The sequence below is a fragment of the Crinia signifera genome, chromosome 3, assembly GCF_055691185.1.
Source record: "Crinia signifera chromosome 3, ASM5569118v1, whole genome shotgun sequence".
Taxonomy (NCBI): Eukaryota; Metazoa; Chordata; class Amphibia; order Anura; family Myobatrachidae; genus Crinia; species Crinia signifera.
The window spans coordinates 86,760,465-86,777,199 of record NC_139219.1 but is presented as its reverse complement, the minus strand read 5'-3'; the positions used below and the strand labels follow the sequence as shown (position 1 = coordinate 86,777,199).

The window sequence follows — 16,735 nt, the reverse complement described above, 5'->3', positions numbered from 1 at the left end:
AGGATTGAATGTGATATATGTATATTGTATGCAAAAGGACCTCGTGCAATAAAGTATATGGGGCCTTAAAGCACCATACACACACAACGATCCCTGCCGATATTAGCGTCAGAAGGGATTCTGCGGAAGCCGGCATTGGCAAGTGCATGCATGCTTGCCAATGCCATCTGGGAAGGGATCAACAGAGGGAGTGACTGCCATTGTTAACGAGGACCTCCCTCATCTGTACATGTTCAGACAAGGGAGGGGTCATTAATGATGCGCCGGAACACACATCGCTAACTACAGTATATTCAGTGTACACACAAGGTGATACTGTAAAAGATATGGCTCAGAAGGGTCCTTCTGTGTGATCTTTTACTATGTTGCCTAGAGTGTATGAGGCGTTCCTTTAGAATCCGGCTGAGTTCCAAGATTCCTTTTAACATTTTCAGTAATGTTCATGTAGGCCGAAGAGAAGAAATATGTTTTCTATAGTCAATTTGTCTTTTCTTTTCATTGGCAGACTATAATAAGCTCATAAAAAGTGATCTACTAATTGAAGGATAAACAGCAGTGTTCTGCTCACCATGTGCAAAACATGTTCCCTCTAAAAAAATTATGCAAGAGAAAAGTCATAATTAAACATACGTTTTCATGCAGAAGCCTAAAATTGTTGGCTCCAACTCCTAAATTATATGTCCAGTATCTCTGTATTCTGAAGTGATCTAATATATATTTGCAAAGTAGGGGTATTATGTCTTTAGATCAAATATTGCTTACTAGTAAACCCACTCGAAGCTAATGCTTCGAAAGCTAGTAGATGTAGATTCATTTTCTGCCAACAGATGGCAGTGTAAGCCTGCTCAAAGCAAATGCTCCAAAGCTAGTAGAAGTAGTTTCCTTTACTGCCAACAGATGGCAGTGTTTCGGAGACACACAGACCCTAGACATACATACTGTATTATGGATCAGGTATAAGCATGTGTCCAAACATGTCCATGACACTCTTTTAAACCCCAACCCTACACATTTCAAAACACAACCACGTTGACCGTTGGTGAGATCATTTGTTTTTGCTTTTTACATGATTAGGGTTGAGTAGAGTATGAAGACCTTACTTTCACTAATGTGACGCCATTGTGCCAGGCTGTTCAGTAATACATTTCATGTTGTACAGTGTGTGTATTACAATGCCCATTTTGCAGTCCAACAAAACCACTTTCTTGCCAGCAGTCTTAATACCGACACAGCATCCCGAGAAGCTCCAGAGGCATCGGAATGCCTACATCCATATTGATGCTGTGGTTCCGACTGCCGGTATTCTGAACATAAGTATGCAGGGTGGGGGGAGGTTATGAGGTATAGGCACTAAGTTTAAGCTGGGGGGGAGGAATCAGGCACTTAAAAGTGGTAGTTAGACTGCGGGGAGGGAGGGTTGGGGTGGATGAGGCACAGAGAAATCCTGGCCCGTGTCAGGATTGCCTCCTTCAGGATGCCAGCGCCTGCATTCTGACTGCCGTTCATTCGTATGTATTCCATTCTGACTTCTCTTATTGTAGAATGTGACTTTTTAGTGATTTGTTTTCTAGTATATAGGCGCAGGTCTTAGCTTTCCTTTTGCAATGTTTATTATTCTGACCTGGGCCTTGTGATCTTCTACGTGTGTTTTTGTATTTTACTCTTCTTCCTATGGTTCAGAATCATTTTACTAGGTACTAGATAATGTTAGTGTGCTGCAGAGGCTGATGCTAACGACTACACCTCTGCACTCGTTACATAATGTTACCACAATTTAAAATGAAGTTAGTAAACTAATGTTATGCAATGTCTTTATTCCACAGATGAGTACCATGCCTGGATTACCAACAAGACCTTGCTTCTATGACATTGACCTTGATCCTGACACTGAAGAAGTGAAGGGACTGTTCTAAGCAATGCTCAGGTAAAGTACATCAGATACAAGTATACAGCTGTTATATCTGGACAAGCCATGATTGTTTCACTAACCTCCCAGTACAACCTCCTGTAGCTACACCACTTCTGAATAGGGGAATGGAGACCTGCAGTCCACACATACAGCAGTGATCTGAGAATCCTGCCTAGCTTGTGTTGGTACAAAGACATTCCTAATCATATCTCACATGTGGCCTGGTGAAATTCTTTCAATTGCAGGTACAGGGAACCCTGTAGTTGAACTACGCATCCCAGCATGCCCTGCAACAATTTTGCTATTTGGCCATGCTAAAACTGTAGCAGGGCATGCTGGGATTTGTAGTTCAACAACAGCTTGAGGGCCGAAGGTTTGCTATACCTGTTCTATGGTTATGAAGTAGCGTTTCCTCTCGTGGATCAAAGTTGTACATGTACTACCATGTATAATGTGTTTATTAATATAATACAGGACCGTAACATGTTTAGTGAGACCATTATTTAGCCAGTGATTATCATTTAATTTTTTTTCCTGTCCACATCTTATAGTTTGTGGGAGAAGCTCTAACGTGTAATGGATAAAAATCTATAAACCCTATCCAACACATTGGGCTTGTTTCACATTCTATCTTATACTCTGCAATTAAAATATAAATTCCTACCACTAACCCACATGAAACGTAAATCAAAGCTCAACTTTAATGATTTTTGTTAATTACAAATCCATGCCAAATCAGTTAAGGACAGACTTGCCAGCCATTGGCTCTTCTCCTATGGGTCCCTCCAGATTCACCCCCCCCCCCCCCCAACCGTCCTCATCACCCATTTCTTAGCCTCAGTCCCCTGCCTGTGTCTATTAGCCTTGACTCCCCATGTCTCACAACTTCACCCACCCCCTCTGTGTCTTCATGTCTGTGCTCCATCATCATGCGCTTCTCCAGTGAATTCCTATTTTTCATCAGCCCTGTGTCTTTGATCCACCCTTGCCACAATGGGCCAGATGCACTAAGCTACAAAAGTGATAAAATGGAGAGTGATAAACAACCAGCCAATCAGCTCCTACCTGTCATGTCACAGACGGTGTTTGAAAAGTGTCAGGCAGGAGCTGATTGGTTGGTGGTTTATCACTCTTCATGTTATCACTTTTGAAGCTTAGTGCATCTAGCCCTTAATCTCCAATAGTCCTATTCTGTGGCACAAGAAAAAACTTTAATGCACTTGCCTCTGGGCTCACCGTCTTTCTACCGGTTTCCTGCTGAATACAGCAGCCATTGCACAGGAAAGAGAGAAACAAGAACTGGACTCCAAAGATTCACACATAAATCTAATAGATCAACTGCTCTTAACCAATGATCCTGGTTGAGAGATCTACAGTGTCTAGATCAGCGATGGCTATCCTTGACACTCCAGCTGTTGCTGAACTACACATCCCAGCATGCCATGCATCAGTTTTACTATTTGGCCATGCTAAAATTGATGCAGGGCATGCTGGGATGTGTAGTTAAGCAACAGCTGGAGTGTCAAGGTTAGCCATCACTGGTCTAGATAGACAGTCAATAGGTCTACCCCAAAAGTTCGACTTGAAAAAGGTAGACGCATAACAAGTTCCACATGAGTTTTTTATGTTTTTTTCTTCTAAACCGCTTTGTTCTTTCTTCACTATCTATGTTGGCATAGAGGGAGAATATAATAGTGTGAGGAGCCTGAAGCACAACAAGCTAAGTGTTACCCTAATTGGGAGCCCATGTCGACAGTTGTTGACATTGAAACCCAAAAATCTGAAAAACTCATGTCGAGCTTTTTCACATGTTTACCTATTTCGTGTCATTTTTACTCTGTTGACCTTTTGGCCCTGTCAACCTATTGCAATTCTACCTTTTGTGGTAGACCTATTGACTGTTTATCTAATAATCCATACCCCTTAACCAATAATCCATACCCCTTAACCATTTCCTCATATTCTCAAAGGTGTATGTGGAAAACAAATGTCTTCTGCATATACAGAAGTAAACGAGGAGAACCACTCCAATACAGCATTTTGTACTTGCCAAGTTATTTGCACTTGCCCAATGCTTCCAAACTCTCTTTAATTACAGTGCCTTATAGTATCAACATTATTTTCACATAACCCCTAGTCTAATAGTTTTTATTGATAAATTTGGGGAAAAATATTACATTAAGTAAAGTGTGCTTATCTGCAGCCATCTTGAGTTGTGCATCTGATTGTCTGCATATTTTATGGTTGGCAGCCACTAGCTCTGGTTTCACCTATCACCTTGACCAAAATGAATTTGATTTAGTCCTCAACAACCAACCAGAGGCACCCCTGCAGGAGGCTTGTGGCACCCAGTTTGGGAACCATTGCACTCTCCAAATTGCTGTATCATATGTAATTGGTATTACAAACTGTATCTATAATGAATACATTATCCAGCCGTGCAATTATTTATATAGAAGACATCTGTAGTAATTTTACCACTAAATAATAGCAGAAATAACTGAAACCATACCCCTGCAGGCATAGTTATGGTAAAATATCAATGTACTAGTTATCGGCCTGTCAAGATGATGGAACAGAACAGCACCGTGGCCAATGGTACTCAAAAACACTTGAACACCCCCCCACAGAGTTGAGGAGCAGCGTTAAACTTTTATAATACAGAATATATTTATTTTAGAAATGTGAAAAAAGATTCTTATCATTCATAAGGCGATAGTGTACTTAATAATCTTGCATATACATCAGTTACTTTAATTGCATTACAAAGATTATAAGCAGTGTAACAGAAAAGATAAACAATTCTGTTAATATATAGTGGTCATATACTCTTTGAATGTAACTTCTGTAATGATGGCTGGGCGTCTCTAATTTATCTTAATCAATTTTAGTAGCATGTCCTGTCCTCTGCTTTTTACCCATAGCAAAAGAGAAAACAATTCCAGGGGCAATGTTCATCTGATCCAGCACTTCTGCAAATCTGCAGGAACTGTAGCACAATGCATGGCTGTCACCACATTGATTTGTTGATAGCTTGTGCACCAATCAGAGAGCAACATTCACTTCCTGCTTCCCAGCCTGCAGCTAGAGAGACAATGGCTGTCGCTATTCAAATTGTTGGATGGCTGGTTTTATATCCACCAATTAGAGAGCAACATTCTCATCCTGCTTCCCAGCCTGCAGCCAGGTAGTGAATGGCTATCATAATACTGGTTGGTGGATGGTTGGAGTTTCTACCAATCAGAATGCTGACAGCCATTCACTGGATGGAAGCAAGTGGTGAGATGGTGCAGGACTGCAGCAGGGGTCTGTTATTATTCGTTTTAAAGTAAATTTATATTACTGGGTGGGTAGGTTCCCCAGTGCATTTCTTTGCACAGGGCCTACAATATTGTTAAGACAGCTCTATAAACAAGACAGTAGTAGCAGCAGCAGCAATTGATGGCAATTCGGCAACTGGCCATCAATATTTTTACATATCGGGGCGGGGCTATGCTCCGTGTCCCGGCACTTTGAAAAAAACAAAAAGCAAAACATTGTTTTGATGTTCCATCGATGGAGGGAAACCATCTGGTTCTCCCCCATCGATGGCATAAGTATTCAACATCGGCCATGAACCATCGATGATTTTGAATCATTGATAGTCGATGGCCATCCCTACCACATACCTCTCCTCAGCCACAGCATGGTTTCCACCTTGTAGCCTTTCAACCTTAAGGTCTCCCTTTCCCACCCAGCACTGCTCCTTTGTTCACATTCTCCCCATCAGCAGCCAACCTCTGTGTGCAGACCCCTCCTTAGCAGCAGCCTGGCTTCCACCTTCTTTCAGCCCCCCTCCCTCACCCAGCACTGCTCCTACAGACTCCATTCACCCCAGCAGCAGCCTCCTAACTGCCTGTCCCTTCTCCCCGTAACCAGCAACTGCCAGCGCTACTCACTGCAAAAAAAATCTGGTCCAGAACGTTTTGACCAGTGACTTGGTTGAAGTCCCGACGGCGACACGTTGTCTGTGTGGTGGCTGCTGTTTGGGTTTCTTTTATTTGGCAGCTGCATCATTATACTTGTATTTTTTTTTTTAATTCATGGGGGGCACATGCCTTTGTGCCCCTCCCCCTTTCCTAAATTTGCCACTGTGTGTGCTATTTTTTTCTTTGCTAGGGTAATGTTGGTACTTCTTTACTTTCACGGCGCCAGCATGGCGCCGTGCGTCAGAGTCCCCTTGCGGGGCGCGCTTCGCTCGCCCACGCTGCGGACTCGGTTGCTCGCTACGCTCGCCACGCTATTTAAAATCAACTCCATGCCAACATGGATAGTGGAGGTATGAACTATCCATGTTGGCATGGCGTTAAGTTCCTTTATTTTACATAGTTTGTGGCGAGCGTAGAAGGCGGAAGTAGCACGGCGCCATGCTGGCGCCGTGAAAGTAAAGAAGTACCGTAATGTTTTATTAGATGTGATATTGGCTTTGTTACGAAATCGTATTAGTCACAACCCCGATGGTCGGGATGCCGACAGATCCTTGTAAATATTTTATCCTTTTATCCACCTGCAGCTCCCCAAGAGTATTCATGTGATAAATCGCATGCAAAAAATGGCACATCAAGTGCCTAATCATATATGATCTCTCCTGGGAGCTGCCAGGGAAATCAGGTCCAACTTGTCCTTTAGACAAGTCGGCCTAATGTACGGGGGCGTTAACCCTCCTTTTCGTTCCTAACGCTAGTACTTACCATCAGGAATTCTGCGGTCTGTATTCTGACGGCCAGAATCCTGATGGCGTCCCGTGATATCTGGGGTTTGCTGATGGATTGCCTTGTAGTTTGAAATTGCTATGACAAGGCACATTCTCTTTACTGGAGTACTTCTGCTTTCTACAATCAAGCTTATCCCTGAGGACAGGGGGACCTGATCTCTGAGTCCTCCTTGTAAAGTGGCAGGGAATTTCTGAAGTGCCTCTTCTCACTACATCATATTTCACCTGACTGTGTTTTCCATGATAATAAGGTTCTGCAAATCATTCATTCTAGCTTGAGGTGGACAAACACATATCTTATACTGTAGTAACCCAGAGTGATTTGTGAAAACACAAAGCACATAACTTTTTCATGAAATTGCATTTTTAAGATCATAAATCATTTGTATAGTTCGCCAAATGGCACTTTGTTTTGGAAAGGTTTGTAGTAAATTATTAACAGGAAGATTGCATAAAGTTTAACTTTTATGTTCTACGTATACGTTTGCAAGTAATAGGGGTTGTTTACATCGCATCTCAGAAACACATTCGCAAAACAGACGGTTAAGTGGATAAAGATGTTCATTATTTATTCGTGACCGTGCCACCATGATGGCTGTGGACATATCCTACCCAACCCACATAAACTGTATAGCATTATGATATCCGCTATCTTTAGGGTAGATATAAATAGTCATGAATACTAATGAGTGTAAACCATGGACACCATAAACAGTATATTTTAAGGAGGCGGCCAATTGGCACCCCGGTGTTTATATCTGGATGCAATGAGGTTGCAAAGCGGCGACGTGAAGCTGGAGAGAGAATGGTTCGCCAGATTAGTTGCCCCTAGAGCATGATCGGTGCGCTGCAGGGAACCTTTCTGTGACTCCATCACACTATAGGAAGAATGCAGGCCTTTATGGATCATCACATGATTATATCAGCCCTCATGACCACAACTGTTGTGGTTATAGTTTACATAGAGTACCATGAAATTGGATTTCTCATTTAAATGAATGTTGATCGAATTGTAAAAGACAGAGGAAAGAACAGTTTTTCTCTCCCTCCCCCAACCCCCCCATAAAAAATAATCCCGTATGGTGTGTGCTAATTGTTGTATATAGAAATGAAACACTAACTGAGACTGTATTATTGTTGGGGGGGGGGGGGGGGGGTTGTTTGATTATCTTTCCAAAACGGAATGCAGTGTATAATTTATAATGGTACTCTTTACTTAGAAGGGCGCCCATCTCGGGCATCTCGGGGATTGAATGCACTAAAAAATCGGGTGCGATCAACCGACGAGATGCCCGAGATTTCCCATAGGGAACAATGTTAAATGTCTCAATTGACCCGATTTTCCTGTTCAATGCCTCAATTGACCCAATTTTCCCATAGGAAACAATGTTAAATGGGCCACAGAGGCCAAATAGGCACCCTGAAGTGAATAATGGCCACCCGAATTGTTAACGCCACCCCACGATCAACGTCAACCCGAAGCGTGGCGAGCGCAGCGAGCCCGCGAGGGGCGGCGGTACGCGTCCTACGACCTTTTCATACCCCCACTATCCACGTCGGCGTGGAGTTGAGAATAGAAAGTGTGGCGAGCGCAGCGAGCCACCGAGCCCGAAGCGTGGCGAGCGGACGCGGATACCTTTACAGGTATCCGCGTCCCCTCGCGGGCTTCACAGCTGTCCGCGTACCCTCGCGGGGCTCGCTGCGCTCGCCACGCTTCGGGCTCGGTGGCTCGCTGCGCTCGCCACACTTTCTATTCTCAACTCCACGCCGACGTGGATAGTGGGGGTATGAAAAGGTCGTAGGACGCGTACCGCCGCCCCTCGCGGGCTCGCTGCGCTCGCCACGCATCGGGTTAACGTTGATCGTGGGGTGGCGTTAACAATTCGGGTGGCCATTATACACTTCAGGGTGCCTATTTGGCCTCTGTGGCCCATTTAACATTGTTTCCTATGGAAAAATCGGGTCAATTGAGGCATTGAACAGGAAAATTGGGTCAATTGAGACATTTAACATTGTTCCCTATGGGAAATCTCGGGCATCTCGTCGGTTGATCGCACCCGATTTTTTTAGTGCATTCAATCCCCGAGATGCCCGAGATTTTTTACTAACGATGCCCACGATCAAAATCGTGGGCGCCCTTCTAAGTAAAGAGTACCTTTATAATAAATGGAATTTAAGGCACACGTGGAATTCATAACAAGGTGCTAACGACCTGCAAGTTTTAGATTCCTTCCTGCTACCAGAATATGAACTCTCCATTGCTGCTGGTTTTTAACAGAATGTTAGAGGCTCATATGTGATTTGCTTGATATTTCATTGTGAATGCCTTCTGTATCCAACCCCCCCCCCCCCCCACCCCCTTGATTTCCAACAAACGCATTATGTACCAATGTAGTGATGGTCTTAGAAAGGGAATTGTTATTACCACTGGAAAGAAAGTCTGGCAGAGAAGTATTGAATTCCACTAATCTTCCATTTCTAGGATGGCTAGAACAGCAGCCATATTTCCTTTTACTTGATGGAAGTGAAATGTAATTTATAAACCAGAGGGCTAAGGAAAAATTATAATTTCACTATGTTGGCTTATGTATAGGGAATTTAGAATCAATATTAATTTTAAAGCAAGAGTTTGTTTTAAAGTAGCAATACAAATACAGTACATGATAGTGTATGTTATACAGTATATTGTATAGGACCAGCAGGTCAAACAATGCCCTGATATGGAAATTGTCAATAGTGCCAGAAATAAGAATTGTATGGTGACGATTTGTTCTAAGGGCTGTCAATTAGGCAAGGTCTTACATTGACTCCAATATTTATACTCAAAGGAATTATGTCCTTTGTTCCCCTCTCTTGGGCGTAGCTATACTGGGTGCAGGGAGTGCTTTTGCTGTGGGGTCCAGAGGTGTAGGGGGCCCTGGGCCCAGCTGATAAGTTGTCTACCAAGTCGCCAACATATTCTGCTGAGAAATTGAGTAGTGGTGATCTCTCCATCTCCCACTCAGTAAAGCTTTGCATTGATATGATAATTTTCCCACAATCCTGCTGGTTGATCACACCTTATGGCCCTTATTCAGATCTGATCGCTGTACAAATTTGTTTGGAAAATGGGCAAAATCATGTGCACTGCAGGTGGGGCAGATGTAACATGTGCAGATATAGTTAAATTTTTGGTGGGATGTGTTGAAACTGAAATCTAAATTGCAGTGTAAAAATAATGCAGCCAGTATTTACCCTGCACAGAAACAAAATAACTCACCCAAATCTAACTCTCTCTATACATGTCACATCTGCCCCACCTGCAGTGCACATGGTTTTGCCCATTTTCCAAACAAATTTGTACTGCGATCAGATCTGAATAAGGGCATATGTGTGGTGTAATGGTGGAAGCATTGAATAAATTTAATGTGAACTAGGGTGAACACGGTCCAGAAGGCGCCCCAGCCGTCCAGGTTTCAAGTGTACATCAGGCAATTGGACTTAACCATCTTTGCTGAGCCTACTTATACTTACAACCTGGCGGGCCTTAAAGACTGTGTTGGGAACCTCTGCTATAGTGCACAGAAGAGGCAACTACTGTAGAATGAGTTGAGTCTCTGGAAGCATTAGGTAGTGCCAATACAAAATGCTACTGTGTGACCCACAACGATCCAGCTACGCCCCTGCCCACTCTCCATGTTGTACAGAATAATACATGTGGAATTGGCGTCAGTTTAGTCCTATAAGAAATATGGTACAATAGGCTGTATTCTGCCCCTGCATGGCATCAACAGTTTAAGTGTAAAGTACCCTCCTCACGTACAGTAGGAGCCAGCATCAATTGTTGTGCCTCATTAATGTCACAAACTAGTGGTTAGTACCTGAGACTGGCATTTGGCTGAGAAAGTTTAGGGGATGCCACTGTAAAACCAATGGTACAAAAGAACAGTATGGCTTTCCATACTGAACCTCCATTCCATATAGCTAGTTTGTCTGCTGCAGCTAGAAGATCAAACTCCTGTTGGTATTTAATTCCTGCCCTTTCATCTTCTACCAACAGAAATGAGCTGATTAGCCTCTGTATTGTAATAATGGGGATACGGTCATTAGGTCTACAGTAACTAGGTCGACACCACTATGTCGGCGGGTCTAGGTTGACACTAGCGTGGGCTAGGTTGACAGTCAAAAGGCGACATGGGGTTTTTCACTGTTTTTTTGAGCTGACAGGTGGTATTTCATGCCCTACCATTCACTAGGGCGTGGTGGCATAATAGTGTAGCAAGCGAGCGTAGCAAGGCACCGTGCCCGAAGCATAGCAAGCGAAGGAGTTGCACTTCAAACTGTATCCATGTCGACTGTCGACATTTGGGTCAAAAAACAGTGAAAAGACCCATGTCGACCTAGACCCATGTCAACGGTGTTGCATGTCGACCTAGTGGTGTCGACCCAATGCTTGTCGAGCTAGTTATGGTCGACTTAACTATCCCAACCCTAATAATGATGTGTATCCCCCATGTGCAATCTCAGAATGTACAATACAGAAAGGTATTAGGTAACTCCCTCTCTATTTCCTATCACACAGAGACTACAAGTGTGTCTGATAATGAGAACGCGGCAGGTTTCACGTGGCCTTCAGTACGAGTATTATTTATAGAGCTGAAACAATGAACAGCAATTGTTAAAGTCACATTCATCTCTTGCTCTTTATATAACACTGATGGGGTTCCCATGACTCTGTCACAAGGAGAACTGTGCTGTTTTTTCTCCTGATATTGAGTTAAGTCTTTTAAACTTCATTTCAATGTATCATGTGCTTGTTGCATTCATATAATTTACTTAAGCATTCCACAGATGCTGTCGTATAGATCCATGAAACCGTAGCCAAGCACATCAACTACTAAATGCACTTAAGATGATGTCCTTAAGCCTGACCTGTTGCAGTGTGTTTACATGTCCCTTTCTGATCCACCAACCAACTACAAAGCTATCACGCTGACAATGCCACGTGTTCATACAGTAGCATGCATTCTGTGTGTTTGTGTGCTTCATCATGAATCTGTATGGCTGTGTACAATTTGTCAGGTAAGCACCGATTGGTTGCTTGATGTGTATAGTCTTGACATCACCACTGGACGGGCAGATGAATTTGCCTGCCTAGCTGGGACATAAGTCCCTGCAGAAACTGGTGTGGCAACTGATACAATAAGTCTGTGACTGAGATCGGTCACAGACATAACGCGTGTCCACACCCACCCACTGATTCACAATATATCAACCATTCACTGAAATGGCCAATATATCACTTACTACTGTGTACCCAGGATTACAATATCATGCAGAGTGGCGCTGGGGGATGAATATCCCACCAGCAAAAGCAGGAGCCCATGATTAATAGTCCTCTGTGGAAAACGCAGCTTCAACAGCCTGATGATTTCCACTCTCAGGCAGCAACCCCACCAATAATATGATAGGCCAGTCCAAAGTTAATGTACACATTCACAATGGGCGGTATTCAATGAGACTGATTCGCCAGGTTTTTATGGCGATTTTGTGCTGTAAGGCGAATTTCTGACTAAAACGGTGAATCACCCTATTCAATGACCAGATGGCGAATACATTTCAAGGTTTTTTTCGCCATGATTCACCGAGTAGCAATCGCTATCTTTTTATGGTGAAGTGGAAGGTGAACTTTTAAAATAAAGTGTTTTGTTTTTTTACAATTGGTGTCAAAAAATCTGGAATTATATTCTGATGAGGCGCATGCTATTTTTATTCATGTGCTGTAAGTACATGAATATATATTTAATAAAAAAAAATATATATATATTTTTTTTTTACACAGACCAGCCAGCAGGGGGCCGGAGCCGAGCCGCTCATTACATATTCATATATTCACTTCACCCGATCATTACATGTTCATGATCGGGTGTAGTGAATATACCCGGTCCCCTGCTGGCACCCCCGGGGGGGCAGCCTGTGCTGCCTGGCACCCGGGGAGCCCACCTCCCCCCACAAACGTTTTGGGGCAGGCAGGGAGACTTCTATCTCCCTGCCTGCCACCGTCCTCAGGCTCCCTGCGGCGTCCACCGCAGGAGCTCAAATTCGCCGGTCAGGGGCAGCGAGCCCCTGACTCGTTGAATACCGGAGCCGGCGAGGATCCGGAGCGCAGCGAGCAGTGGCGAATGTGCAGCGAATCCTAAACTGGATTCGCTGCACGTCGCCGGTATTCACATTGAATACCGCCCTTTGACTCAAGTAGTAGTTGGCCACTACGTTATGTAAAATGCCTTGTTAGTTTGCTCACCACGCTACATAAACTACAGTATATAGTGTTTGATAGTACTGGAGACATTTACACGGTGGGGGCTGATAAGGGCCCGGCCTCATATGTGCTGGGCTGTGAATTGGGGGGAGGGACCTAATGGACCAACAACTTTTTATAGCTGTGTGGTGTCTCATTACTAAGTGCTTCCCTTGTGTACATCCATGCGTTCCAGTGTGCAAGAACTGAGATTCCAACTTTCAGCCTCCATAGAGCCTATAATAAGGATTGGTGCAGGAGCAGTTTCTCAGTCCCTGCATGGTCTCCTATGTGAGCAGTCAAGCATCTATCTATGCAACACTCACATGCTGACAAGGTGGCTCCTCTCCAGGAATGTGCTATGGCACCTTTATTAGTATTATTATCATTCTTAATATGCTGCCACAAGACTCCTGCAACATTTGGACATGAAAAAGCAGGTCAGAAAAAGCCATACCCATCATCTGCCTAAACTCCCTAACTCTGCAACCTACCCCCCGCCCGCCCTCCCTCCCACACACACCCTTTTCTAAGTGGCTAAACCCCCCTCTTGCCTAATCTGACGTTTCCACTTTCTCTCCCCGGTCTAATGCTGTCCTGCCCTGCATTCTTGCGATTGGGATGCGGGCAGTCGGGACTGCAGCATAGACATACGTTTGATGTAGGTATTCTGGTGCTAGTGTTCCGGCCATTAGTTGGGATGCCAGTGTCTGTGTTCTTACTGCTGGCATTCTGACCACCAAGAAGCTAACTGCATCCCAATGCCTTCTCTGAAAAATATAACACTGGGCCTCTCCAAAAGGAGAACAGACCTAACAATGGTTTCCATGTAATTTGCTGTTTCAGAGTCCCTTTTCCTCCTTTTAAGCGGATTTAAGTACTTTTCCCAGTGTGCATTGCTGGAACGCCCACTACTTAGCACTGCTCATTGTTCTTGCATGACCTAGTGTACATATTGTTTTTGTTAGATATTTGTTGGCATAAAACGTAAATTCAACTCCAAATAGACAGGAGAGCTCAGTTCAAGATTTTTTGGTTCTGAAGTATTCCTAGGAGAAGAAATGTGCATACATTTATATTAATGTCAAACGCTTGCTCTGCCTAATTTCTTACATTTGTAGATAAAAAAAAAGTTCAAGCTGATAAATCTAATGCTTTGCTTCTGCTATTGTTCAAGTAGAACCATATTTCCTTTTAAATGACTTCCGTGATCCAATGCATATGTAGCCTATTTTCACAAGTATATCTTACTGTCCTCATGGGTGAACTACTTAGCTGTGTTCTAGCATGTAAAAGTGCCCAGAGGAATCATGAAATGCATAAACTGGCTGAACTAAAAAAGCATTATCCAAATAAAGGTTTCTCTTTAACTGCTGTGCTTGGACTCTTCAATGAGCTCTGGGCCTGATTCGGAGATGGACGATATTGTCACCACCAGACACAGCAGGAATGAGAAACTGTTCTAATGCTGCTGGAGGTGCCCAAGAACATAGACAACCCCTGACAGCATCTGCGATTCAAAAGCAGCAGACGCAGCATCAGATTATGATGGTCGCAGTGAACCTTCGCTCATTTAGAATGACTGGTTGAATTGCTCGGACAGAGCCAAGAAGACGTCATCCAAAATCACAGATCCTGGACTAGGCACACCTAAAAAATAAAATAAAAAAAAAGGTGTTGCCCCTGTTTTGTAGAATGGTCCCAGTGGCAACCCCAATCCTGGGCCATTTTTTGATCAGCTCGTCTGCAACTTGACCGCGTCTCAAAATTCTACCGTTAATTGTTCCTGACAAAGACGTGTATTCAATGCAGCTGGTGAGGGGGCTTTTATGACGAGAATGGCTTGTTTTTGGCCATCCTCGCCATTTAGCGCGACTCCCCCCCCCCCCCCCCCTCCTTTTTTTTGTTTTTTTAAACAAGCCATCCTCACCATTTAATCCCCTGTCAGCTGCTCGTCCTATTCTATGTTCCAGGTAAATCCTCACCGCCAGATGACGGCAAGGATTCCCCCGAACGGCGAGGTAACCTCATACAAAACCATAGCTTCCAATCACTTCACCCATAAATTCTCACTGTGGGTGAGATGTACTTAAGCCTTGAAAAGTGGTATAATAGAGAGTGATAAACCACCAACCAATCAGCTCCTTCCTGTCATTTTTCAAATGTTGATCTTGGCTGGTCGTTTATCACTCCATTTTATCACTTTTCAAGCTTAGAACATCTAGCCCTATGACTGGAGTGACTCTAAATGCATGAGCAGTGGCAAAAAAAAAGAAGAGAAGAGCATGATGGATCTTCATTAGACCACTCCTATAAAAGGCTATTGTGCTGTGTAGCCTTGTGCTAACTCGCTCCTCCTTCCTGCAGTTATGTCATTTCAACTCCTGCTTTTTATGATTTGGTGCTGAATTAAATCAGAGGTTATTGTTTTCTTTATTTCTACTATAATTATTACATTTAATATCTGAGCTATAGGTATAAATGTTTTTTCATTGTTCCTTTTCTTATTAATTCACATAAAGAAATAAATCAGGTATTCTCAGAAAATTCTCAGAAAGTATGTTCAGATTAAGTGACTGAAATGTTAGATCCTAAACTGCCGCTTCTGTTTACAAGGGTTGTGCTAGTGTATTTGCTCTCCACTCCTACGATTAGTTTGTGTATCAGTCGCACAATGGGTCTACTGTCTATCCAGGGTGAATTGATGGTGTGTTTCTAAAGCCTGCTGTTAAGAAAAATATTAAAAATAGGTATCTACTTTCTTTTCCTCCACAGAATTCCTGACTGCCTGTGCCTGGAATCTCTGTGTGAATCCGAAGAATGCTTACTACTTCGTTTTCCTTCAGCCAACTGGACCCACCAAGAAACCGCAGTCTCTTTAAATTCACATGTTCTCTTTCTAAGAACTGGAAATGTAAAATGTGTATCTACGGGCAGAAGGACGTCTGCTTCACTCGTACAGTGTTACAAAACTTGGAGTATCATGTTTACTTCTCAAAGAAGAGTCCTATTTTTTCCCGATGGGTTTTTTCTTTAATATTTTCTTTCTTTAATATTATATGCTGTTTACTGCCAAATAAAACAAAGCGACCATGGGTTACTTTGGAATTGGATGAATCTTTTGAATATTTTTTTTTCACATTTATGCAGTGTTTCTTTTTGTCTTTTTTTTTTGTCTTGCGTAGTCCAAGATTTCACATAGCTTTTCTATACGCATAACATTTTAGTGCTTACGTTAAGACATACATACTGTAGATGTTAGTTACTGAGAGATTTATTCATTGGTCTTATATTTTGTATAATGGTTTAACATGGTTCCTACTGGGCTTTAAGTGGTCCTGGAGAGGTGATGGAACTTATTTTTCTGTATCACCAAATTCCCTCCCTCATCAGTCTGTAATGCTTTTCTGATTGAATTACTGTGCAGGGCCAAGGTGGAGTTTAAACTAGTTCCACCTCACCATTCGAGGCGGTGGATCACAACCACCACTTTAACAGCAGATACCTATTAAGGTTTATATTGGTTAAAACACAATCTCATGCAACTGCAGCACTTTCAGCATCAGTAGTTCTTATAAGGAAGATGATTGGCATTGGGGGACATAATTAAGAGAATTGTTTCATATCCGCAGTAAAGTGCCTTAAGTAACTTCAGAGTTGGCTTCAAGTTCCGGTAGGGATCAAAAATCATGGTGCATGGTAGGTGTTTCAAATGATGCAACTGCACTTCATGGTTTCATTAATCTTCACAGTAGAGGAGATCTACCTAAGCTTGGAAGTGAGATAAAGTACT

The 16,735-nt window shown here is 43.0% G+C and overlaps 1 protein-coding gene across 1 annotated transcript in view; it reads left to right on the top strand.

Moving 5' to 3' along the window:
• Positions 1–16,059, top strand: part of MTHFD1L (methylenetetrahydrofolate dehydrogenase (NADP+ dependent) 1 like) — a 225,309-nt gene extending 209,250 nt beyond the window's left edge. Inside the window, exons 27-28 of the mRNA XM_083176162.1 lie at positions 1,824–1,924; positions 15,718–16,059. Coding sequence (XP_083032288.1) covers positions 1,824–1,913 — 90 coding nt within the window. The 3' untranslated portion in view covers positions 1,914–1,924; positions 15,718–16,059. The remainder of the gene's footprint in view (positions 1–1,823; positions 1,925–15,717) is intronic.
• Positions 16,060–16,735: the final 676 nt, after the last annotated feature.